The 24,726-nt window shown below is 39.9% G+C and overlaps 1 protein-coding gene and 1 long non-coding RNA gene across 2 annotated transcripts in view; both read left to right on the forward strand.

Annotated features, from left to right (window-relative positions):
• Positions 1-2,418, forward strand: part of LOC5566787 (ataxin-2 homolog) — a 176,232-nt gene extending 173,814 nt beyond the window's left edge. Inside the window, exon 8 of the mRNA XM_021839170.1 lies at positions 609-2,418. Within this exon, the coding sequence (XP_021694862.1) occupies positions 609-1,656 (1,048 nt within the window). The 3' untranslated portion in view covers positions 1,657-2,418. The remainder of the gene's footprint in view (positions 1-608) is intronic.
• A 1,631-nt stretch (positions 2,419-4,049) lies between these two features.
• LOC110674800 lies at positions 4,050-7,227 on the forward strand. The gene is made up of 2 exons (XR_002499205.1): positions 4,050-6,300; positions 6,354-7,227. It is a non-coding gene; the product is annotated as an uncharacterized LOC110674800 (long non-coding RNA).
• The last annotated feature ends 17,499 nt before the right edge of the window (positions 7,228-24,726 follow it).

Consider the following 24,726-nt stretch of genomic DNA (forward strand, 5'->3'; position numbering starts at 1 on the left):
CACACATGATTACCAATGGCTTTTAGGGCGAGATCAGAAGTTATGCGAGAATGGTTCCTGAGGAGGACCTCAGGAACATAACATTGCCATACCGGTGGGATCTTTGTCCTCCTAAACATCATCGTTGGATGCATGCGAAGCTCGATCGGGACCTAACAGTTTTCAGCTGATTTTAGCGTTTTGATTCTCTTTCATAAGGTCGGTCAGCAATTCCTTTCTCGGTAATATCGTTTTACGAGTACTGGCACTGCCGCTCGCCACTCAGTTACATAAAACCTCCGCATATCGTTCCGGTCCGTGCTGTTTTCAGCTACGTAACAAAGTCCTTTCTAATCGGTTTGGAAGTAGTGCTAGAAGAATGATAATACTTGTGATATAATTGTAAGCCATACACAAGTAAGCTTAGCGCGCATATTTCACTAATTTTGATAAAGATGTCTCAGCTCGCTCAGCTCTTTGCATTTGCGCCTTATTTTTGCCGCCGAAGTTGTTACCGCTCGCTCAGTCTTCGTAGAAGTTCTGTTTAATTGATCTTCTGTACTATTCAATAGATAAAATCTAATAAGATACTTATTTCGCTCTTCTCTTCCACCTTTTCAAAACCCCAGGTCCAATCCGGGCACGCCAACCCAACCCCGACGGCCGGACTTTATCGGAGTGAACATGGTCGGCCAGCAGCAGCAGCAACAACAGCCGGGTGCCACCTATTACGATTTCCCGCTGCAACCTCAGCAGCAACAAGCACAGCTCCATCAAACGGGTCTTCCCCCGGTGCATCCGTATCACCAACAGCAACAGCAAGCCCAGTCCCAGTATCCCATGGTCCACCACAACGGTGGTCTACCTCAGCAGCAGCAACAATCCCAGCAGCGAACCCCAAACGTTGTCTACCACCACGGAAGTCCCCAGCGACGGTATCTCTCGGAAGGTGAGCTGGCTCGCCAGGGAGCAGAGCTGTCCTACGCCCGGAGCAACCAAACCGTGGACAACATCCGAGAGCTAGCCGGTAGTCCCCAGCGGGGAGTCTACATGTGGAAGGATATCTCGCCCGGTTTCAGCAGTAACGACGGTAGCAATCAAGCGCAACAGCTTCTGGGCAATCCCTCCCAGCCGCAACAGCCCCAACAATCGCCAGGCGTTTTCGTGAGTATGTCCCAATCCGTATACCAGAACACGCCCAGTCCAACGGCAGCTCAACAGCAACAGCAACAACCCCAGTACGGAGGAGTCAGTGCCGCCCGGTACCAACTCCAGCAGCAACAGCAACAAGCAACCATGAATAGTTACCACCCGGCGTTACGGGGTGGCGTTCCGGTGTTCCCTCCGCAGCCTCTTCCGCCGACAGCCGTCAGTCTCGCCAACAGTCAACCGCAGCAGCAGCAGCAACAATCCGCACAAGTCCTGGGACCGCAGGCACCCTCGCCGCAGATCAAGCGGAAAGCCACGCCCACCCGGCCGATGTCGTTCGTGAGGGCGCTGGAGATGACCGACTCGATGGAACTGAATGCAGCGACGGACAGTAGTGGCAACGGCGGGGCTGGTAGCAACGGAACTACCGGTGGGGGAGGTGTGCAATCAGCGGGCGGCAGGGCGACGACTCCGACGCCGCCGGATCGGGGCAGCGTGTACGACATGAACTACGAGATTTCCGTTTAACGCGACGGCAAACGGCAGTAAGTTGGGCGTCTTAGGTTCGTTTTTTAAGTTTTTTTTTATGAGGGAAGTCGAGGCGATTGTCAGGGGGGTGGGAACTTTGCACTGGGCGGCTGTTCTGTTTTGTTGATTGTTTTACAGCGGTGGGTTTTCTGTTTCTGTTATCACGCAGCTGCAATCTTCCTTTATTTTGTACAGATGGGTAATGTGCTCTTTTCGAATGTTAGATTATTATACTATTGAGTAAGTGGTGTAAGTTGGAACGAGAACTGATTGTGCAACGTTTAACTTAGAGGTTTGAAAATAAGTTTGATACGATGCGGGTTAGAATATATGTAGATCTTTTATTACATTCAGAAGCAGGGAATCATTTCTTGAAACCTAACAGACTAATTTACGATCTGACCTCCAACATAGCTTGATCAGCTTGTAGTTTGATCAGGTATTTTAAATATCTGCCCTTCCAAATATTGTTGTACAAATAGATACCTATAATGTTTAACAAATTTATACCTATAATGTTTAACAAATTTATGTTTCTCATGAAGTTTTAACAATTTATGAATGTGAGCACTATCGCAGACCATGTTGGCTCGACAATACATCAGGATTACGGAAAAATTGACCATGTGTCATCAACGTGTCCATTCAATCATCCGTGAAATCCGTGAAAAGCGGGAAAATCCTGGAATTTCAAATAACCGGTGAAAATACGGGAAATTGTAGAAGACATCGGAAAAAATTTGTATTTCAAACACAAGAATACACGTTTGTTTCAATTTTATGTGTTATGTACGAAACTACAACATATTGCCACTCTATTTTTGCACAACTGTCTGATTGCTCAAATATTGCTTTGTGACTAACTTTAGATGAGATTCTAGAGGGATAGTCAACGCAGACGGTTTCTAGTATTTTTTATAGTATCATGTAAACATATCGTTGGTGTCCTGGAGAGATCCTCAGTGAATTTGTCTTACCAATTTCTTGTGAATTGCTATATAAATAACCGAAGACAAGATGTTGAGTAAATTCAAGGAAGATCTCATCAAATTTGAAATCCTTTAAATATTTCTAGAAATGTATTCAGGCATTGCTTCAATGTTATTGAGATGCTTGATAGCTTTGTATGCAGATCCATAGAAATCTTTGCATTGATCAGTTATTCGAAAATACCTGAAAATTAGTGGAGTGCTAATAAAATTCTTAGTCGGTACGGTTATATAAAACAGCATTTTCTTCTCAGACTTTTCCTAAAATTAATAGCAGAACTACGAGGATGGTTGATGAAGAGCTGAGCTATATAGACTTTTTGTGAATTTCTTGGGAGATCTAGGTGGTTTCCCACTGAAATTCAGATTCGTCAAAGATTTCCAGTTTGGTGGATTCCTTGAGATACTAAATTTTGGTTAAGTCTTGCTTAGAGTACTATCTTGGTTGATCCTTGTTCTATGACAAGGTACTTATGAGGTCCTTGACGATATTTTTTCTCAGTAAATTTCTTAGCAAGCTTCATAGACGAACATTCAAATCTCGCGTTAAGTGTCATACATGCGTATCTGCAGTGATAAATTTCTTTTTGGATCAGTACACGAAATGCAATCGATCTTCCCAACATTTTACGATACCGCATTACAAAGGACGATGAGTAGGTACCTACTTTACACAGAATCAAAAAATAGCTGTCGAAAACATTCGCCTGGTCAAGTAACTAGCTGATGAGAAAATCGACGGAAGGAAATCGATCACTGCAGCTATGCCTTTATGATATTGTACGCAATAAATGTTTTTATGGCCAGATGTCGTTTCTGTTCTCTCCTTGAATCCAACGAGAGTTTCGCCAGATCAAGAATTTCCCAGGGGTCATGTCGAACGCATAATTTCTAAGGCATTCTTAGAGGAGCTGATTAGCTGTTGAACTTTGCTCATTTGTGGAACTACATATTGTCTAAATTTAGATATGTCGCGTGCTTTCGCCCACTCAATAGGCTAATATTTTCAAAGCTGAACGATCACTTCGACATCTGATGGCTAGTAGGAGAACCGTCATAAAAGAACGCACCGTGTGCAGCATAGGAAGGAGCACACATATTACACTTTTTCTCGAAATAGTTATGTTGTAGACGATCAGAGAGCATTGAAAAACATGATAAACTTTTTTTCCTTCCAAAATGTACAGATCCGGTCAGTGCTTATGTACGATTTGTGGGATAAAATTGGAAAATTGGTGTTTGGCTGCATAGGTTATAAACTTCCGGATTCTTTGTTTGTGGCTAAATTTGTTGTGAAATCATGCGTATCGCAAGAATAAAGGGTCAAAATGATTATGCCAATGGAAAATAGTTTAATAATTAATTGATTATGAGCTAATTTTTGGGTCGAAAAATTGAATTTTGGACGTAAACAAACATTTTCAATGACATTTCTCTCCTTCTTACCTAGCGACCTCTATGCTGGTGGCGCATTAAATTTGCCTATACAAAATAAATAGTCGAAGGTCGAAGAATATTTGCTTCAACGGATCCGAAAGTTATAAAAATGCTTTTGACATCCAATTTAAATTGATACTAAGAAAAGAAGATCTAGTAGGTAGCTTGAGCAAACTTCCAGTTCTGATATTTCATAAAAAAAATTGGTGTTGGCCTTTTATATTTTCCAAGAAATTGTTCATATCATTTTTCCTAGAAATTCGAACCGTTGTTTTTTAAAAATAGCATCAATATTAATTCATAACTAACATAGAATCCTTTTAGTTTGGACATTTCTATTGAGAATGGTAAAAAATTAACAATGAAAATGAACCGTTTTGAACAAATGGTATTGGTAATATTTTTCAATACTTGACAATCAATATCAATAAACATGATAGGGTATTCTTATGCTGTCAAACAACATAAACATGTTTAATGATGGAAAGAGAAATTTATGCATTTATGTTAAGCTTAAAAAAAACGATTTTTTGAAAAATAATATTTCGAACAGGGCGCTTGATGGTGACTTGAACTAAACATGGCGCACAATGGTGGATATGCAACCTTAAAAATTAGTTCACAAATTTAATACCGAGATTTCTACATACATTTCCTAAAGAATTCCTCGAGAAATTCTTTTAAGAACTTTTTCAAGGATTTTCTCACAATTTTGTTTTGATACGAAGCATAATTTATTGATACACGGCTTTTAGTTCCTGAGATCTCATGAAATTTATTTGCTGACTACTCGGCTAAAATTTCCGAAAGTGCCATTTTAGACGAATACTTAGAGGGACTGAAAAAACGAGAAACAAATCCTTGTGGTTAAGTTCCATCAGTTTTGGATGAAACTTGTTGTAAAAAAGTTATGCAAAGTTCATGAAAAATATCGAATGAGTTCATATGACTGAACTTCTGAAGGTGTTCCCAAAAAATACCTCAAGATATTGCTGAGGAATCTCCTCCGATGTTCGAGATAGTTTTAGGAACGTTTTCTTGAATAATTGCTAGAAAACTATCTTGAAGAAACTGAGGAAATGAGAGGAGCAGAATAGTGCTAAAGCCGCGATGGAGCGATCATCCGTGTCAGAGCAAAATGTCAGTCCTTCAGCAATACTCGGCTTTAGAAAAGGAAGTAACCAATAAGCATTCGAACCAGCACGCATTCAGCATGATATTGTATTTTTTGGTAAAATCCAGAATGCGATCGCAGTTCTGTTTAGAGCTGCGAATTTATTTACACAGTTAGAGAAAATTGCTCAGAACAAAGTATAAAAACTCTCTTGATTTCTTACACCACGTGCATCAAAATAAATGAGACTTCACAAAGATTATCAATATTACTTGCCAAATTAGAGTAACACACATCATTATTGATAAAAATAAAACAGTTTTCAGTGAAATTTCGACGTCAGAAATATTAGTTTCACCAGCTGTATAACGTTTCATTGAAGTTCGTCAATAATGACTTAGTGTGTAAGAGGTCAGTTTAGCCGCTTATTTACATCTGTCGAAGCCGCCCGGAGTCGTCACAGCCGCCGTCCCATTGTTTCGACTTTGACATTAGCTTCGCATCGCGTGAGCAGGTGCGAATACGGTTTAGTGCTGCGAAGTCAATATGCATTTGCACGACAATGCCTTAAATGCTCGTCTGACTTATGTCTACAATTAGTGCTGCCTCAGACCAGATTTCGGTGAAACAACAGGCCCCTTCGGAAATGTTGCATTTGATTGTCAAAAAATGTACACGCTCGTTCAAATCTACTCAAAAGAGAATAACTTTGACTCACTTTTGAACTTTCATACTAGCTGTCAAAAGTGAGTAACTTTATTTTATCAAAGTGAGTAACTTGTTACTCAATTATGAAAGAAAACGACCTTACTCACTTTTGAGTAAACACTAACATATTTGACTCACTTTGTAACTGTCAAACACTTGTGAAAATTTCAGCTTCCAAGATTAGGAGTAAATATCGTTGTAAGAAAATGTATTAGTAGTAAAACAAGAGCTTAAAACCTGTAGAATTACCTAAAACGAATCATGCAAGTTGTGTAATAGTTGATACATTGTTACTGTTGTTATTAATCCGCTATCAAGTGAAGCGAGATCGGAGTTTTTGAAAGTAACCAAGTCCTGGTTTTGCCCGAACAACCGCAAGAGACAAGTTTATACACAGTAAGTTTTTCCGTCATACATTTTTTTATTGAACTAATAGCAATTCTTTACAGTCTTTCCGGAAATGCTACTGGCTCGGTCTAACATCCGGATCAACATCCAGCGAATGAATGTTTACCGGAAGAACATTGAGTGCTTGAATGCGCAGCAAAATCGTTAATTTCTGGTAAACACGGCCCACAGTTTACTGCAAACCTTTAGGTTTTCTTCCCGCTGGAAGTTGCCGCGTGACATCATAGTAAATTAATCCCCCAGAATCCCCCTCCGGGGATCTATTCCAGACAAGCGAAAAAATTGGACACAAACATCACAATTTTATTATTTACTTGTTATATAATGTACTATTCATATATTTATGTATGAGATAATAAAATAAATGTTATGTCTTTCGATTTTTTTTTCTGATTCTATTTATAAATAAAAATAATAAATTTATTTCCAAAATGTCATTTCTAAAGTGAGTGACATCTACTCACTTTCGCAAATTGTTGATAAAACGAAGTGAGTAAGTGTTACTCTAATTTTGACATTTGACAGTGTTACTCTAAAGAGAGTAACCATGGCTTTACTCACTTTTGAGCAGTTCCACTTTGTTCCGAAGTGAGTCGAAATCTACTCACTTTTGAGTAGATCTGAACGAGCGTGTAACGCCTCATTGAAGAACCAAACAAAATCAACATATTTCCATCTCCTTTGGCTATCGTTTTTATGATCCGATTCGATCCGACGATCTGATGATTGATCAAGTTCATATCGGCGGCACTCCGCATGGCATTGCATATAGGCTATGGATGGATCTGTTCTGGGCTCTGATTTTAAGCCCTATTTAAAGTGCGCTTTGTTTGCGTAGACATATTTCTGACGCGTTCAATTTACGAACACGGTCATAAGAGCTCTTGAATAGGTTATGGCAAATTATAATCATATTAATAGCAATGCTAGTAGTACAAACTGAGAAAAAATATTCTGATAAGTCGCATAAATTAATCAAATGATTCTGGTCGCTGTGATATCACGTGGTAGCAGATACTCTTTTCATTGAGCAAGGTAATCCTAACATTACCGTCGGACGGGGCTACTTTTGATTCCAGGGGCTACTTTGGACACTCACCTTTTATATTTATTTGGACCGTAAATATTAATCTGAACAATTTTGTGTCTTCAGCACTTTTATTAACCAATGTATGCTCTACCACTAGGCATGACTTGTTTTTGGAACAACATCAACAATAACAGGATAAACAAAAAAACATTTCAAAACAGTCCGAATAAATATTCACAAGGTATAAAACATTTGCTATACAAACATTGTATGAATTTTTTCCATGTCGTGGAAAGTCATTGGGAGCATCACAAAACTATCAAATCGTCATGTTTCATAAAAATCTTGTGATTTGTTTTGCCTAAAATTGTTGTTTTATTAACATAATTGATCAAAGGTCTTATTTTTACGACTTTTATTTTATTAAAATGTTTTGGTTTGTATATTTTACAATATTAAAAAATTAAAAAAAATATATGGAAACGTGAATATACATAGAATACACATATTTCAATACGTACCAATGACAAGATCATAACATTATCTCTAAATAAAATTTTTTACGTCGTATTTCGAATGAATTTGCAGTACAAAACAATTGCATTCTTCAATGGCTAAAATAAACTACTTTTAAGCCAGCTCTGAACTTCTAAGAAACTAAAAGCATATTAAAAAAGCAAACTTTTACTTCTTTACGATCTTTACTTCATAGATTAATTGCGTTTATACACTATACGGGGCGAAATGGTCCTCCCTACGGGGCAATATGAGCCACCATACTAAATCTTATTATTTTAATTGGAAAACCGTTTGCAAGGCTTAATTTAGAAGAACACAATTTTGTACGATAGAGTTTAGTACAAAAACTGGGTTGAATTCTGATTTGAATCATGAAAAGGTATGTTTTGTTGACAGTTCAATAAATCATGGTTCTAAGAGCTTCAGTTTTCAAACATAGTCGGTGAAATAAATTTAACCAGTTAAAATTATAGTTTTAATTGAAATCACGTGCGACAACAATATTGCAATGAAAATGCTAAAATTACATGCCATTTTTGGTTATCTAATTTTGTTATATGATAGCTTTGAACGGCTATGGCCATATTGCCCCGTTCCTAGATGTTTCATATAAATTATGTTTTATTGAAAATTTATTTTATAATCTATACAATTTCGTGCACATAATGTCTATAAATAACGGAAGAACGAACTGCTGTGAAAAAAATGCTATAATGAAAATTACTTTTGAAGTACAGATATCAATGTGATCCCTCTGTATATCGTTCATATAACAGTAAGAATAAAAAAGACAGTTTTTGTACACAACTCATTAATTATCGCAGTACCTGGTAGTTACATCGTTCGTTTATGTAAACTTAAAAATCAAGCATTCGTAACTGATTTGAGACGTAGTTGAAAGTTTAAGTCTCATATAACAAACGGAAAATAGTGAATAGCAGGTTTCGCTGAAATTTGTTATATATGTGTAATTGTTTCGAGCTTTGCTTTGCAATTATTTTAAATTATGTTTATCATTGAAAAAACGTTCAATAACATCACAATGGACGAAAATCTTTGAAATCAGTTTGAAATTTATAAAGAAAAACCATTTCATTATCAAATTGGGAAAATGTCCAAAGTAGCCCCTTTTTTGTCTTGAAGGACACGTTTTTTTCGTTATTCAAGCATTTTTGTTATTCCTTGATGGATTTGCCTCATATTTTGCACATTTGTTGCTTACATATACAACTTAAATATATGCAAGAATCATCAAAATCTATCCATAATTCTAAGAGTTACAAATCCTCAAAGTTGAAGAACGTGGAAATAATGTCAAAAGAAGCCCCGTTTGACGGTATTTCGTTTTATATGTACGAATAAAACGAAATAATGTTAGGCTTACGCTAACTTTTTGTCTGAACAATCAAGATTTTTTTTTAAATCATTTCTAAAAAATATCATACTGCTTTAAGGTGAAGTAGGCTGTCATTGAAATCTGTATGCGTCGTTGATAATTGTTGTTAAGTCACCTCAAGATTTCGAAATGAAGAAAATCAGTTGGATTTGTACTGACTTAGATGAAAAAGTATCAGTATACTTTCTACATGTGAGCGCGTATAGTAATACTTTTTCAAACCAATATTTAACATGTGGACTGAGTTTTATCAATTTGAAATCGCGAGCTGAAATGTCAACATGGCTGCCAAAACAAATGACGGGCTACTTAACTTTAACAGGCCGACAAGAAAATTGAATGCTAAAAGCAGTCTGTTGCGCGGCTTATTTGAATGCTTGATGGTGGGAAGTGTAACGCTTATGTAGGCCAGCCAAACGAATGTGTACAAAATCTCTATTCTTCTATTCTCGATCTGATGGAATCCCCAGTAACCGACGACATCTGCCTGTTCTATGATATTTAACATCATCTCAATAGTGTTTGATAAAATATTCTACGAGTGGCGTGCTACTACTGTGGAAAATTTTCCTACGCAAATAACGGCTGTACATATCATATTCTCAAATTTGAGCTTTCATACCACTTCAAAGATCGTGTTTGACGTTTATTTTTCAACACTGGTGTTGTTGCTATCTGACATTCTAGAAGGGACACGGAAATAAAAATATACCCAAAATTTGAGTTTAAACCAAGGATTTTTTTACTTTAAACCAACGAAAAACATTAAAAAATTAGTAAACATGTATTTCTGGCTTGAATTCAAGCGCTTGGCACTAAAATTGGAACAGGGCTTGAGGACCCTATTGGACGAAGATTAATCCGACGTTTGCGGTGAAATTCTAAGATGCAAAGTGAAACTACCATGGAATTTCAGAACAATTTACTATGTTTTTGGTACATCGTATCACCTTACTAATACATTTGACAAAAGTGATTTTCACCAATCTGATTTCGACTACAGACATGGTAAAATCGAACGCATTTCTAGTCTTCTCGAGTTTGCTGCTCCAGAAGAAGCTACGACAGCACCAAAAATGTACTGTGTTTGGCAGTGCTGCACTGGCCAAGTAACATTGATAGCTAAATAACAGCTTATTCAGCTAAAAGTTTTTTTGTTACAACTCATTTCAGCAGAACAAACGGTTATTCAGATACCAATGTTACTTGGGCGTGGACTATTGAGAAGGACCTGCAAGCACTCGGGGTATTTGAGCAACGTGTATTTAGAACCATCTTCAACCTTCCAGTCGTCGCGTGGTTCGCTACCATCAAAACCACCACGCTGCTGCTGTGAACGAGAAGCGAGGCTTTTTCAGTAGTGTTGTACAAAATACAACAGCGCGACGACTGAAGTGTTAATGATGGACAGGGTTCAAGGCATCATTCCTGTTAACACCGAAGTTATGATGCAGGAAGCCATGTTCACGTTATATTTTGATATATTGGCTCAATCGTTGACACAATTGTTCTGCAATCTCCGAGAATTCGTGAAACACGTTGCCTTTACGCGTGGAGTTTTGCACAGTGGCATTTTGTCCAGCTCCTTTCGGTTTGAGCCGGAGTGCAGTAAGGATCTGTTTTATTACCGCCACAATTCCTCATAATAATTGGTGAGGTCTTAGTTGAGGCAATTGGCCGGGCTCAAAACTGTGTGTTGTTGTGGCAGCTCATTTCCATCCCAAATGATTTCGGATTGGCTGATGATGTTGCTCTTTTAGCACAACAGCGCTCTGACATGGTAGGTTGGTTAATCTTCACGATTGCTTCACAGTGACTGGCCTAAAAATCAACGCCAATAAGTCCACATCGTTAAATGTGACCTCTCCTAGTGCTTCCAGCTTATAACAATAAATAGGCGAGCATTGGAGAATGTTGAGAGCTTTCAATATCTACAAGGCATTTAAACATGGGGTGTATCTGCGTTAGACACTGAACGGTTACAGGTATTTCAGCTTACTCTGCGAGTCGGGTAAGGTGATATTAGTCGAACGAGATATCCAAAGTCACTCGCCTCCACTTGACTAACATAAGTCGTCTTACGTCACTCGTCTCGACTCACCCGACCTGCAGAATATGCCCGATTATTCGTGCATGGTGCCCACCCATCTGGATCTCCCATGCTGAACTTCATTATCGGATCCCACCAGAAGTCGATAACCACAGAAGTTCGGGAAGTAGAGGTGGGTGGGCGGCGCTGAATCAATTTAGTAATTGAAGAAGTCGATCAGAACATGACCTGATAACACGTCGAAGCTATAGGGGGTAATAAACCAGGATGGAAATCTCTCACATCGGACCTATGCATCAGGGATGCCCGGGGTGAAAACATACTCTAGTTAAACACTGAAACTATAATAATCGTTCCGGCAGCAGTTCCAATAAAGGCCACTCCACAAGTTCCAACAGCAGTTGAACAGTTTGGAGGACTTCTACTAAATATATTTGAAGAATTCAACTTTACGCATGTAGTCTCGGATGATGAAGCTGCAGGTATTGATAAAAACAACGATGAATTGGCACCATATACAAGCCCAACTCACCTCAATCCTAGAAAGAGGAGAGGGTTTTGTCCAATTGCCGGCCTTATAGGGCACTGCATGCAGAAATCATTGCTTTGATGTTGTTCAATACAATCCTACAACATATTGGACACCCAAGTTCCTCAACCAGAACTAGAGTAATTATAAAGAACGAATCCAAGCATCTCGGGAGAAATTTATCAAATACCTCGACAGAAGTCCACTGATGATCTTGTCAATGTTTATTCGAAGGTATCATGAGAAACACTTCTAGGACGTCATAAATTATTGGCCAAGAACTTCATTCGAGATCATTGCCAGTAGTTTGCCTTTTTTAACAATAATGCAAGAAGTATGCAAGTGCCTCCTAAAGAAATCTAAAAGTATTGCAAGACTTTCGGATATCGTTTAGAGATCATGTCTCAAATTGTCGAAATATTGCATCGGATAATTTATTAACAATCAACAATCTCTTAAGAAATTTGACCACAAATTTGTTGAACATCTTTTGAAGTACGTTTGATTAAGAATTCATTATCTAATAATGAACTAGTGTATCTTAGTACTGGTTTGATGGAAACTGTTGGAGAGAGTGAAGAACTTCGCAGCAACAAGCACATTATTAGCGAGTCGAGACTAATTTTCGTTAGAAGGCCTGTAAACTATAAATGACGTGGATGAACAAAGAGCACTATTTGTTCCTCTGGAGAACGTGTAGTGGAGAGAATACATTTTACTATCACGCTCACCAGAACAATGTATGGTTGCGGGTAAAGACAATGGTATGCCAAGCGTACTACTGAAATTGATTAAGGAAAGCTATCCCCAAGATCTATGAATAAGGAGAGAATGGTTCAGGTTCAGATTTTCACAAACCATGAAAAGTATTCAAATTTTAAATTACTCTTTGGGGCTTATTCACAAATTTCAATTACGAAGGGGTGGGTGGGTGTCAAAAATGTCCATTTTCAGCGTAATGAAATATGTGAATGAACCCTTATGCTCAAGCACAATCTGTTCTCCGATCCCAGTCCCATTTACTTGGCCTATTTATTCCGCCCTTTCGGTTGATAAGTTTGCTAGTTCGTAGTTTCGTCGTCTAGATGGCTTCTCCTCAGTAGAGAGCAAATCCCTTCGCCATATCCGTATTTATTATTTTTGGTTTTCTTCTTTAAATTGCTACACAAATCAACAGGCTGGCCGCTGATTCTTTATATATTCTAGACAATTCTACTCTCAAATGTGGCCAACAATGTTTGCATTGAAATACAATCGCTTATTGCTAAAAAAAAAAGATATCGTTTTCCGTTAAGAATGATTTAGTTCCGACGGTCGCGACACCTCTAGAAACGGGGCCAGAATAAGAGAAATACGAAACTAATCTAGAATAATGGCGCGTAGTCCCACGTCGAACCATAGTAAGTTCGTTGCGAATTCGAAGGGACGACATCCTTGTAAATAGCCAACTCCCATTCATTGTTGTCCACTGCAGGAATACACTCACACACACATAAGTCCATACAAAATGGAATACAAATCACAAGAAAAGGGTTCGTTTTGTACAGAATGCGCCGATAAATTCAACAAGTAAGAAAAAAGAACTGCTAGGTTATGTCACACTACAAAAGCATATTATTTTCAATTTGTTCTTAGGTAATATTTAAAAAAAGGACGAAGTCAGTTTGGGAGGACATGGTGGTCGTGTGGGAAGGTATGTGTATTAGTTTAGTAGCAAAAAGAAGGGGGAGATCGATATTTGTGTTGTCGTTAGAAATACTAAGAATGATCCAACCGGGATATAAGCTTTCACACTCCAGCTAAGGTGTTTAGAGAGAGAGATTCGCACGCGGTATCAAGCTTTCCCTTGCCCCAATTCCATTTCGCAGACACACAGAAAGAAAATGAAAGTCCCATGGAACAAAAAAATCAAGTATCAAGTCTATATTCACTGCCCGTTGTTGTTGAGATAGATTATTGACCGAAAAAAACTACTACCTTTCTTCCCACTGACGAATTGGCAACGCTGCGCGCGAACCTCCGTCCAGTGTTGCCAGCAAGTGTATAGTTTAAGAGAGTAACAAAATACATCACCCGTGTACAGCTACATTAGAAACGGTAAAGGAACTTTTTTGTACAATTTGTGTAACTGTTAGTTTAGTTCACGACATTTCACATGACGGATTCAGACGTTGTCACGCATCAGGATTTCATAGGACACGGAAGAATAAGGATTTTTGACTCGAATCTGACAGACTGCCCAAGTAACCAGGAACCAACGATAATGCGGCATGGTAACAGCATTATATGGTCAATTTGAATCAGCACTTGATAGACTAAGCACGTCAAAACCGTATGCATCAGGCCTAGAAGCATTAATAATGCAGTAATAAGGCGTCTGTGTGGTGAAAGTGCTGCATGTATGCATTTATAGTGCTGATATAATGTCTATATGAATCTGTGATGCTGATTTGGGGCTTATTTATCGTGGTTATGGTTACTTGGGTGCACAACGCTTTAAAACCGATCTTTCCCCTCAAAATTTCGATCATCCCTAGCAAAAGTTTTAACCTTTACATGCTCACATTCACATTCATCCTCTTTTTATAAGAATCCTAGTTAAAATCAGAGACCTAGGTCCCTTACATAAGTAACCAATCTAATCCCAGTACTGAAAATCAAACGAGACAAAAAAAAAGAAAAGATCAATCATTCTGACGGCGTTCGGATTCCCAGCCGGAAGAATCGCCAAAATTAAGCTTTGTAATATAGGAAGAACAAAATTCCACTCGAATCGTCGTACTCTGGAGTCATTCAAAAATCCATCCCCAGCCGCACACCCCCTTTCCAAAAAAAAAAAACGTAAAAGAAAAAGACTTGGACTCGGACAAAGAACCCAAGTTGCCATATAGTGGGAGCCAGTCAGTCATCATTGCAAAAGCATCGGAAACAAACAAAATTAGGCATCATTCTCGTGCGTGTGTGTGTTTGTAAAATTAGTTATATATTTGAAGGATCGTCGGAGAACAGAAAAAAATGTATTTATGATGAAACAAAATGGAGGAAAGGTGGGGTAAAATGGTGGTGACAGACTTAGATTTTTATTTGTCGCCGAGGGCGAAAAGATGGAGGAAGAAGATGATGTGCGAGAGTCAAACAAAAGTGGATAGAAAATAGATAACTGTGTCAGATGAGAAGAAAAAAAAATGAACAAATGCTATAAATATACAAAATGAAACAGAAAGAAAAAACTGGAAACAATTATATATATGAAGAAACGGAAAAAAATGTAATATTTCACTGTGAATATATATACATAATAAAACTGACAAAGGTGAAAAAATATGTCGCAACAAAGTTTTTCTTGAGGTGGAATCGAAAGAAAGTTAACCTAACTGACTGACTGACTCGCGTTGAGACAAACCAACGCCGGTATCAGAATTTCTCACTCGCGACGCGGTACAACGGTTGCACGCTTTTAGGGTCTTCTTCTTCTTTCTGGCGTTACGTCCCAACTGGGACATAGCCTGCTTCTTAGATTAGTGTTCTTATGACCACTTCCACAGTTATTAACTGAGAGCTTTCTTTGCCGATTGACCATTTTTGCATGTGTATATCGTGTGGCAGGTACGAAGATACTTGTATGCCCTCGGAATCGAGAAATTTTCTTTTACGAAAAGATCCTCGACCAGTGGGATTCGAACCCACGACCCTCAGCATGGTCATGCTTATTGGAAGGAGCAACGATCGAGATGCTCTTACCAACAAGGCTGTGCTGTCAACTGTGACGCACATCAGGCAACACGCGAAAGCATCACCTACTGTGATGGCGAAAAGCTTGTTAAGCGCATCCAGCGCGCCATTCATCCCCACTCTCATTCATAAGTGAAAGCGCCATTGAAGTAAGAGCATCGTTTCTGAATTTATTCCCGTGTTTATTTCCGTTTAATAAAGTTTATAAGTATTTCTACAGTATTCTCGTGTACTAGTTTCCGTTATTGAAAGACATTTCCAATAGGTTATGGTCCCGGCAGTATACTGAGAACTGTAGAACGGTATTTCCGGTAAAGTTGTGCTTCAATTTCGAAGATATTTTTCGATTCGGTAGAGGCGTCGCGTGTGTGTGTGTGTGAAACAACATGGCGGACGTGAAGGTATCGTTCGAAAAGTTGAATGACAATAATTTCGCGGTGTGGAAGTTCAAGATGGAACTTTTTCTGGTGAAAGAAGAGCTATTCGCGGTTGTGATGGAAGACAAGCCTGACGAGCCGTCGGCCGACTGGATCCTGAAAGATAGAAAAGCTAGTGCCATGATCGGTTTGGCTGTGGAAGACACGCAACTGGTCCACATCATCAGGAAGACGACTGCGAAGGAGATGTGGGACTCATTGAAGAAAATTCATGAGGAGTCGTCTCTTTCTTCGACTTTGCACATGTTGCGGAAGTTGTGCTCGATGCGGTTAGCAGAAGAAGACAACCTGCTGGAGCATCTGAATGGCATGACGGCATTGCACAATAAGCTGGAAGTGATGGGAGAGGGATTAAAGGACAGAGTGTTCATGGCGTTAATTCTTTCGAGCCTCCCGATGTCGTATGGTAGCCTCATCAATGTGATTGAGAGCCGACCGGAGACGGAAATGACTGTGGACTTTGTGAAAAGCAAATTGCGCGAAGAGTGGCGTCGTCGACAAGCGTGTGGGGGTGGTGTGGAGAGCAGTGAAAAGGCTCTGAAGACGATGAGTGGCAAAAGCAAATTCGAAAAGAAGAAAAGTGTTGTGTGTCATCATTGCCACCAATCCGGACACTTCCGGCGAGACTGTCCGAAATTGAAAGAAAAATCGGACAAAGTGAAGAAAGATGCTGAGAAAGTGAACATGGCCGCGGAAGTTTCGAGCGGTGTGATGGAAATGTGTCTGGTAGCAGCGAGTCCGTGTGCCCCCGGAAAGTGGTATTTGGATTCCGGAGCGACGTCGCATATGACGAGTGACGTGAAGCTGTTGAGTGATCTGGATCGCAGTAAAAGCGTGGAAATATGCTTGGCCGATGGTACCCGCATCAAGTCCGGTGGTTCCGGAACCGGAAAAGTGGCATCGTTAACGGGAAGTGGAATCCAGATGAACGTTACGCTCAACGATGTGTACCACGTGCCGTCCCTCGCTGGTAATCTGCTGTCCGTAGGTAAGATTTGTGATCTTGGATACAGCGTTGTATTCGAGAAATCCGGCTGTCGAGTCCTACGTGACAAGGAAGTGATGCTGGTAGGCGAGCGAAGTGGAGGGTTATATTGTTTGAAGCAGTTCCCTGAGCAAGCACTGGCAACGACTGAGAACCATCCAGAATCGTGTGAGCATCTGTGGCATCGTCGGCTGGGTCATCGCGATCCGGAAGCAATAGCGAAAATAGTGCGACACGATTTGGGTTTCGGTCTGAAATTACAGAAATGTAATGTAAATTGCGTGTGTGGAGTTTGTTTGAAAGGGAAGATGAGTCGGATTTCGTTTCCGAAGCGATCCGAAAGTAATTCGTCAGCGGTTGGCGATTTAGTGCATTCGGACGTTGGTGGACCGATGGAAGTTGCCACACCCAGCGGCAATCGGTTCTATGTGACTCTAGTGGACGATTTCAGTGGTTACACGGTGGTATACCTGCTGAAGGCGAAGTCGGAAGTTGAACAAAAAGTGCGCGAGTATTGTAGTTTGGTGAAGAACCATTTCGGCCGGTATCCTCGAATCATTCGTACGGATGGAGGAGGAGAATATTCGAGCACGGCGTTCAAGCGTTTCTTGGCTGAAAGTGGTATCGTCTTGCAACAAACGGCACCGTATTCTCCGCAACAAAACGGTAAAGCGGAGAGGAAGAATCGGTACGAAGTTGAAATGGTTCGGTGTTTGCTTCTTGAGTCCGGTTTGAGCAAAAAGTATTGGGGTGAAGCGTTGAACACGGCGAACTATTTGCAAAATCGTCTTCCGTCGTCGGGTAAGGAAAAGACACCGTATGAGCTGTGGCACGGTAAGAAACCGTCGTATGTCCATATTCGTATTTTCGGTTCGGAGGCGTACGTTCATGTGCCGAAGGAGAAACGGAGAAAATTAGATTCGAAGGCAGTGAAGTTGGTCTTCGTCGGGTACGCGGAAGGAAGGAAAGCATATCGTTTCCTGAACCCTGAGAACGATACGATTTTGATAAGCCGCGATGCGAAGTTCGTTGAAGTGCGTAAAGAAGAGGTGCCCCGCGGGCGTCAGGAGGAGTTTCCTGGGGAAGAAAACGAAGCATCAGTGGTTCCTGAAAATAAGAAAGAAGAAGTCGTTATATCGTTGGGGAAGAAGATTGAAGAAATCGATCCAGTACCTGAAGCAGAAGAAAGTAGCGATGAAGAAGAAGCTGAAGACGTGGAAGAGTTGGACATGTCGGACTATTCAGTGTCATCAAGTGCAAGTTCGTTCCATGGTTTTCCGATGGAAGAAATCGCAAGAAGGTCTCGAAGGTCAACAAAAGGTGTACCTCCACGGCGGCTCATTGAGGAAATTTTCGTGGCAGGCACTCTTCCCCCAGAGGAGGAGATGGAGCCGAGAACGCTACAGGAGGCTTTGAGCTGTGAAAAGAGTGCTGAGTGGAGAAAAGCAATGGTTGAAGAGCTGCGATCTCACGAGGAGAACGGAACGTGGGAGCTGGTAGACCCGCCTGCTGGGCGAAAACCAGTAGGCTGCAAGTGGGTGTACAAAATCAAGCGAAACGCTGCTGGGGAAGCTGTGAAGTACAAGGCACGTCTGGTCGCCCAAGGATTCAATCAGAAGTATGGGCAAGACTATGATGAAGTGTTCGCGCCGGATGTAAAGCAAACAACTTTGCGTACACTTCTGGCCATCGCTTCGAAAAGGAACCTGGTGCTGAAGCATTTCGATGTGAAGACCGCATATTTGTACGGAAAGCTGGAAGAGGAGCTCTATATGCGTCAACCAAGTGGCTTCGTGATTGAAGGCAAGGAGCAGCAGGTGTGTAAGCTGGTGAAAAGCATTTACGGGTTGAAACAATCTGCTCGTTGTTGGAATCATCGTCTTCACGCCTTTCTCCAAAGTTTGAAGTTCAAACAGAGCCGAGCTGATCCGTGTTTTTACACGAAAGTGGTCAACGGAAAGCGATTGTATTTGCTTGTCTACGTCGACGATATTTTGCTGGGCTGCGAAAGCGAGGAGGAGATCGAAAAGATCTATGCTGCCCTGAGCAAGGAGTTCGAGATGGCCAACCTGGGAGATGCCAACTATTTCCTGGGAGGTGGTAAGTACGGTATTTCACTGGAGAACTACATAGACCGCGTTGCTGGGAGATTTGGTTTGATCGATGCCAAGTGCGCGAAAACCCCGATGGAAGATGGATTCGTCAAGACCAGGGAGGAGAGTCCACCACTGAATTCGAATGGCCAGTACAGGAGTCTAGTGGGAGCGTTGCTGTATATCGCCGTCTGTGCGAGACCCGATATTGCTGCTAGTGTGTCGATTTTGGGACGATGCGTATGTGCACCGACTGAAGCCGATTGGGTGGCAGCCAAACGTGTGGTGCGCTACCTGAAAGGGACGAAAGATTGGCAGTTAAGATACGGAGACTCAGAAGGTAAGCTTGTTGGATACTCGGACGCGGACTGGGCGGGCGATTTGAAGTCTCGCAAGTCTACAAGTGGTATCGTGTTCATGTATGCCGGAGGAGCGATTTCGTGGACAAGCCGTCTGCAAGATTTCGTCACACTCTCGTCGATGGAATCGGAATACGTGGCGTTGAGCGAGGCGAGCCAAGAGGCTGTTTGGCTTCTGCATTTGTTTGAGGATTTCGGTGAGCCAACGTTCAAGCCGGTGACACTCTGGGAAGATAACCAGAGCTGCATCAAGTTCGTCAGTTCGGAACGGACAACGAAGCGATCGAGGCACATCGAGACTCGTCAGTGCTTCGTGAAGGAGCTGTGTGAAGCAAGAGTTTTGGAGCTGCTTTACTGTTCCACACAGGAGATGGTTGCGGATATACTCACCAAGGCACTTGGGCAGGTGAAGCTTCGGAAGTTCTCTAGTATGCTCGGTTTGGCCGGTGGTGATCGTTGAGGAGGAGTATTGGAAGGAGCAACGATCGAGATGCTCTTACCAACAAGGCTGTGCTGTCAACTGTGACGCACATCAGGCAACACGCGAAAGCATCACCTACTGTGATGGCGAAAAGCTTGTTAAGCGCATCCAGCGCGCCATTCATCCCCACTCTCATTCATAAGTGAAAGCGCCATTGAAGTGTGAACATCGTTTAGAATTCATTCCCGTGTTTTATTTCCGATTAATAAAGTTAATTTGTGTTTCTACAGTATTCTCGTGTACTAGTTTCCGTTATTGAAAGACAATTTCCAATAATGCTTAATAGCTGCGCGTTTACCGCTACGGCTATCTGGGCCCCTGCTTCTAGGGTACAGGCACGAATTTCCTTCTCCCACACCAAAGGTCCCACAAACGTTTTCGGACACATTTTTAATATTCGCCAGTCTATTCAACGATCATTCAGCATAGAACATGTTTAGACAATGAAACAGAACTTAAAATTGCCATGTTAGTAAAGGCAAGTATACTGCCGTGAATCGCAAGTCAGTCACATATGTAATACGCACGAAAATACCTTGGTAGGACAGTCAAAGGATTGCCCTACCCACGATTTTACAAAAAAAACTAGATCAGTGGAAAGCTTGAAAAATAAATTAAATCATTTATCATCTGATTTTTCAAGCATATTAAGTTTGTCCAAAAAACTTTTGCGATTACCCAGGATATTTTCAGTGCATAGAAAAAAGAAACTACACTTACTCATAGAATTTTTGCTGTGTATCCATTTGTTATCTAGAAATAGATGAAGACATTAGAACAACCTCAGTGGTTGTAAAGGCATGCTTTTGACCTAGTTCTGTGGCATTTGTTTAATAAAGTTGTATTAAATAGGATATAAATATAAATAATATGAAAGAATGTTTTTATTATGGATGATAACGAAAGTTAGGTTTCATTGTAGACAGTTGGTCTCTATTTTAATGCAAGGCACGAAAAAGTCTCTATTTTTCAATGGAAGGTTTCTAAAGTATCTATTTTAACCAAAATGGTCTGTAAAGTCTATGTTTCCTTATTCTGCATGCATTGAATCCTGATGTTAAATTGTTCAGGCTCCAAAAACATCCGGAGATTATAACGGGATCGGGTCTGGGTCATTTGGCATAAAGCCATTTGGCATAACGCCATTTGGCATAACGCCATTTGGCATAAAGGACATTTGGCATAACAGCCATTTGGCATAATTATGAACCATGTGAAAATAAAGGGTCATTTGGCATAACGGACATTTGGCATAATATCAAGACATGTGTAAAGTAAGAATCAATTGGCATAATATCAAACCATATGTGAAGTAAAGGTCATATCGGACATTTGGAATGATATCAAACCATCTGAAAAGTAAGGGTTATTTGGTATAATAATTCAGATATTCCTTTTTCTATGTGAAAAAACTGTTGTAATATTACGCAAAAGAAAAAGTCATGTTAAACAGAAGGGCAAATTTCTATATAACAAAATAATGCGTCGAATCGCTATAGCAATAACCTTCGAAAGAATACCTTATGTTTAAAAGAAGGATAAATCTCTAGATAAATGTCATGACTAAACAGGATAACAGAAGATGAACTAGGGCGTCAATCAGTGACGCAATATTTCTTAATTTGAAATTAAAAATTGAAAACAAGATAATGACTTTGTAAAACAGAAGAAAAAAATCCAGCAACATTGCTACTACAATTATCTTTTAAATAACATTTCGTGTTTCAACGAACCCGATCAACCAGTGCACACTGGTCCAGGAAGCTAATTTAGGCGAACATGAGGTTTTCGTCTCGATTTATTGATTTTAGAGCCATAGTTACTTCTGATAATATGTTCAGAAATTTCGGTTCCGGGTCATTTGGCCGAATGTCATTTGGTCGAATGTCATTTGACCAAATGCCGTTCGGCCGAAATTGAAAACAAAAGTGAACGAGTATGGATTTATAATGAATTTCAAAGAAATTATTCAGCTTATTCATGAATAAGGTTACACCATCATTGACATACACATAATTAGCTTTTTAGTAGTATTTCAAAAAGTATTTCGTGCTGAAAGGAGAATGACACTCACCCAAGTTGAGGTAAAAAATGTGTTTTGAATGAGCCTCTGTACGTGCCATAAATCCTTTTGTTCTTTTGACTTTTACTGTGCGCCGTGTGTTGGTACTATCTCGCTCTCTCTAACGGGCAACTTGAAAACAAGGCGCACAGTAAAAGTCAAACTTTTTATAGCATGCATAGGCTCATAAGACGTAAGGGAATCTGGGGTAATATGCGCCCTTGAGGCAAAACAACCCCACGGTGCCTTTTATGAGTATTTGTAAAAAAATTGGAAAAAAAATCGTCAAGAGCGGATAGGAGTGACCCACAACATGCAGTTTTACAAATCCAACTTCCAGAAAAATGTCTAAATTTTTCTAAAATATTTGTAGAATCCCCGAAAACTCGTTTTACTCCTGGGGTGCATATTACCCCTAATACCCTTTTTATAAGCTTTAACATGAATAACTATGAGAAATACTTTACTATTGAAAGAACAGCCTATGATCAAAAGAAGGAAAAATCTCTTATGAAAATTTAGGCAAGTGTATTGCATATAATAGTTTTATCAGTACAACTACAAAGAACTTCCGATGATTTAAAGAAAGTAAAATTCCCAATTAAAATATAAGCTGAACTATTTTCAATAGTATAACTCGAATGAATGGGCTATGTGCAAAAGAGGGAAAAAAATCTGATGAAATCAATAAAAAACTTGAAACCTTATTACACCTTTGGTAGTCCGGGGGCGAATTCACCGTCACCTCAGAGTCTTGACGCAATGTGAGGAGTTCACAACTTCGTCCTGAATTAACGGGTCGATTTTATCATTCTCTTAGAGCTCTTATAGAGTGACAATAAATTACGTCCCGTCACATTACGAAAAACAACAAATTAATTAGCTTATCAGTTATTGGGTCACACTTATGAAACCTACATATCAGAGGTGGTGTTATTTGATTTTTATTTTCATGATTCAGCCAAACGGCATTCGGCCAAATGACCCGTTCGGCCAAACGGCATTCGGCCAAGTGGCCGGACATCGAATTTTCAGTACTACAAAGTGTACGCATCAATTTTTTTTTACGGTGATTACAAGATTGAAGTAGGTATAGGCCAACTTCTTTATTTTAACGAATCGTGAGTTGGTATGTTCAGCAAAGTTGTAGCAAATGATCAGAGTTGCTCAATATCAGTCATAACAGCGTATGGCTGATTTACATAAACTATTAATATCAGTTGCGAGCTATCAATATCACTTTGATTTGGCAATCAAAAGCAGTGATGCGACATCGCACTCTAGATTATAATCAATTCAGAATGAGTGATCACTTGACAATTCTCCTTCTCCATGGGGCCTTCCTTAGCCGAGTGGCTAGAGTCCGTGGCTACAAAGCAAAGCCATGCTGAATCCCAACTGAGAAACAGGCTCTGTCCCAGTGAGGACGTAATGCCAAGAAGAAGAAGTGACAATTCTCCAAGCTATTATTGTTCTTCTGTGACCAACACTTAGTTTCAATTCATCTGCAGCTTTATCAAAAATATCGTATTGATAAGTTGCCATTTTATTTGCCTAATTTAAAATTGAACTTAACCCATCATTGATATCCATAGTCTATCGCTATTAATCATCAATGCATTGGTGATGGAGTAGACAGCATGATGTTGATGTGATATAGAATGATCCGTATTGTATCGCAGTCTGCCTGTACAAATCAGCAAGTTTTAGGCGTGGATAGTGACAGCAAAACTCTGCAAACGATTAGCTTAAGAGCCGCGATAATTGAGTATTTTTAATAAAAAAAATCGTTGCTCTCAAGTGTTTTATTTTTTCGATTTATTGGCCTACTAAGTTCTGCAAAGTTTTAATACTTATCATTTGCTACAACTTTGCCATAGTTGTATTTCTTATGGTTTTCATGTTATTTGAGTTTTTCATCTTAAAATTTAATATTTTGTGTGCCTTGTATCTCAACTATGAGCACCTGAAGAAAATGATTCTTCCCACCTAATGATTTTGCAGTCTTTCGAGTATCTCTGAGCAAAATTAAGAGAAGATGATATTGCTGTTTGCATTTGACGTGCAAATCCAGTATAACTGAGCGGCAAATGCGGTAACACAAAGTAGCCAAAGGATACTTAGCAACCATGATCCATGTCACCGCCAACATAGCAAAGAAAATCACTCTTTGACTTCGCCTTCTTAATTAAAAATCTTACCGCGTTTGGTGTTCCCGCATTTGATATTTGCATTTCAAACGCACACAGCTATATTTTCTATCTCGTTCAAAATCGATTTTACTAATAGACGAAATGAGATAAATCCATATTTATTGAATATTCAAACACAGACAAACAGACGTAACACTTAGAACAAATCTGGATAAAAATCATAGTCACGAGGACATATACGCCCAATGCTAAAATCGGTGCGTTTGGCCGACAGGCCAACAGATGGCGGTAGTGTGTAAACGCCAAACACGAACAAAAACGATGCGACAACTGCGGGCGGCGGATTGGCCACCTACCATATTTTTGAATCGACCGTTAAAAAGGTGGTCGATGGACAATGATGAGAGTGTGACGTCTGTTTGTCTGTGATTCAAACATGCTCAATTCACAAAAGTCATCACCTGAGCATATAAAATCTGAAAGAAATTCACCATTTTTCCCTTCGGTATTTCGTCTATTAGTAAGCGAGATCATTGGAAGTCAACAAATATCGTATAAAATACATCTACAAAGTTTACAATCCGATTG

The sequence above is a fragment of the Aedes aegypti genome, chromosome 1 (genome assembly GCF_002204515.2).
Source record: "Aedes aegypti strain LVP_AGWG chromosome 1, AaegL5.0 Primary Assembly, whole genome shotgun sequence".
Taxonomy (NCBI): Eukaryota; Metazoa; Arthropoda; class Insecta; order Diptera; family Culicidae; genus Aedes; species Aedes aegypti.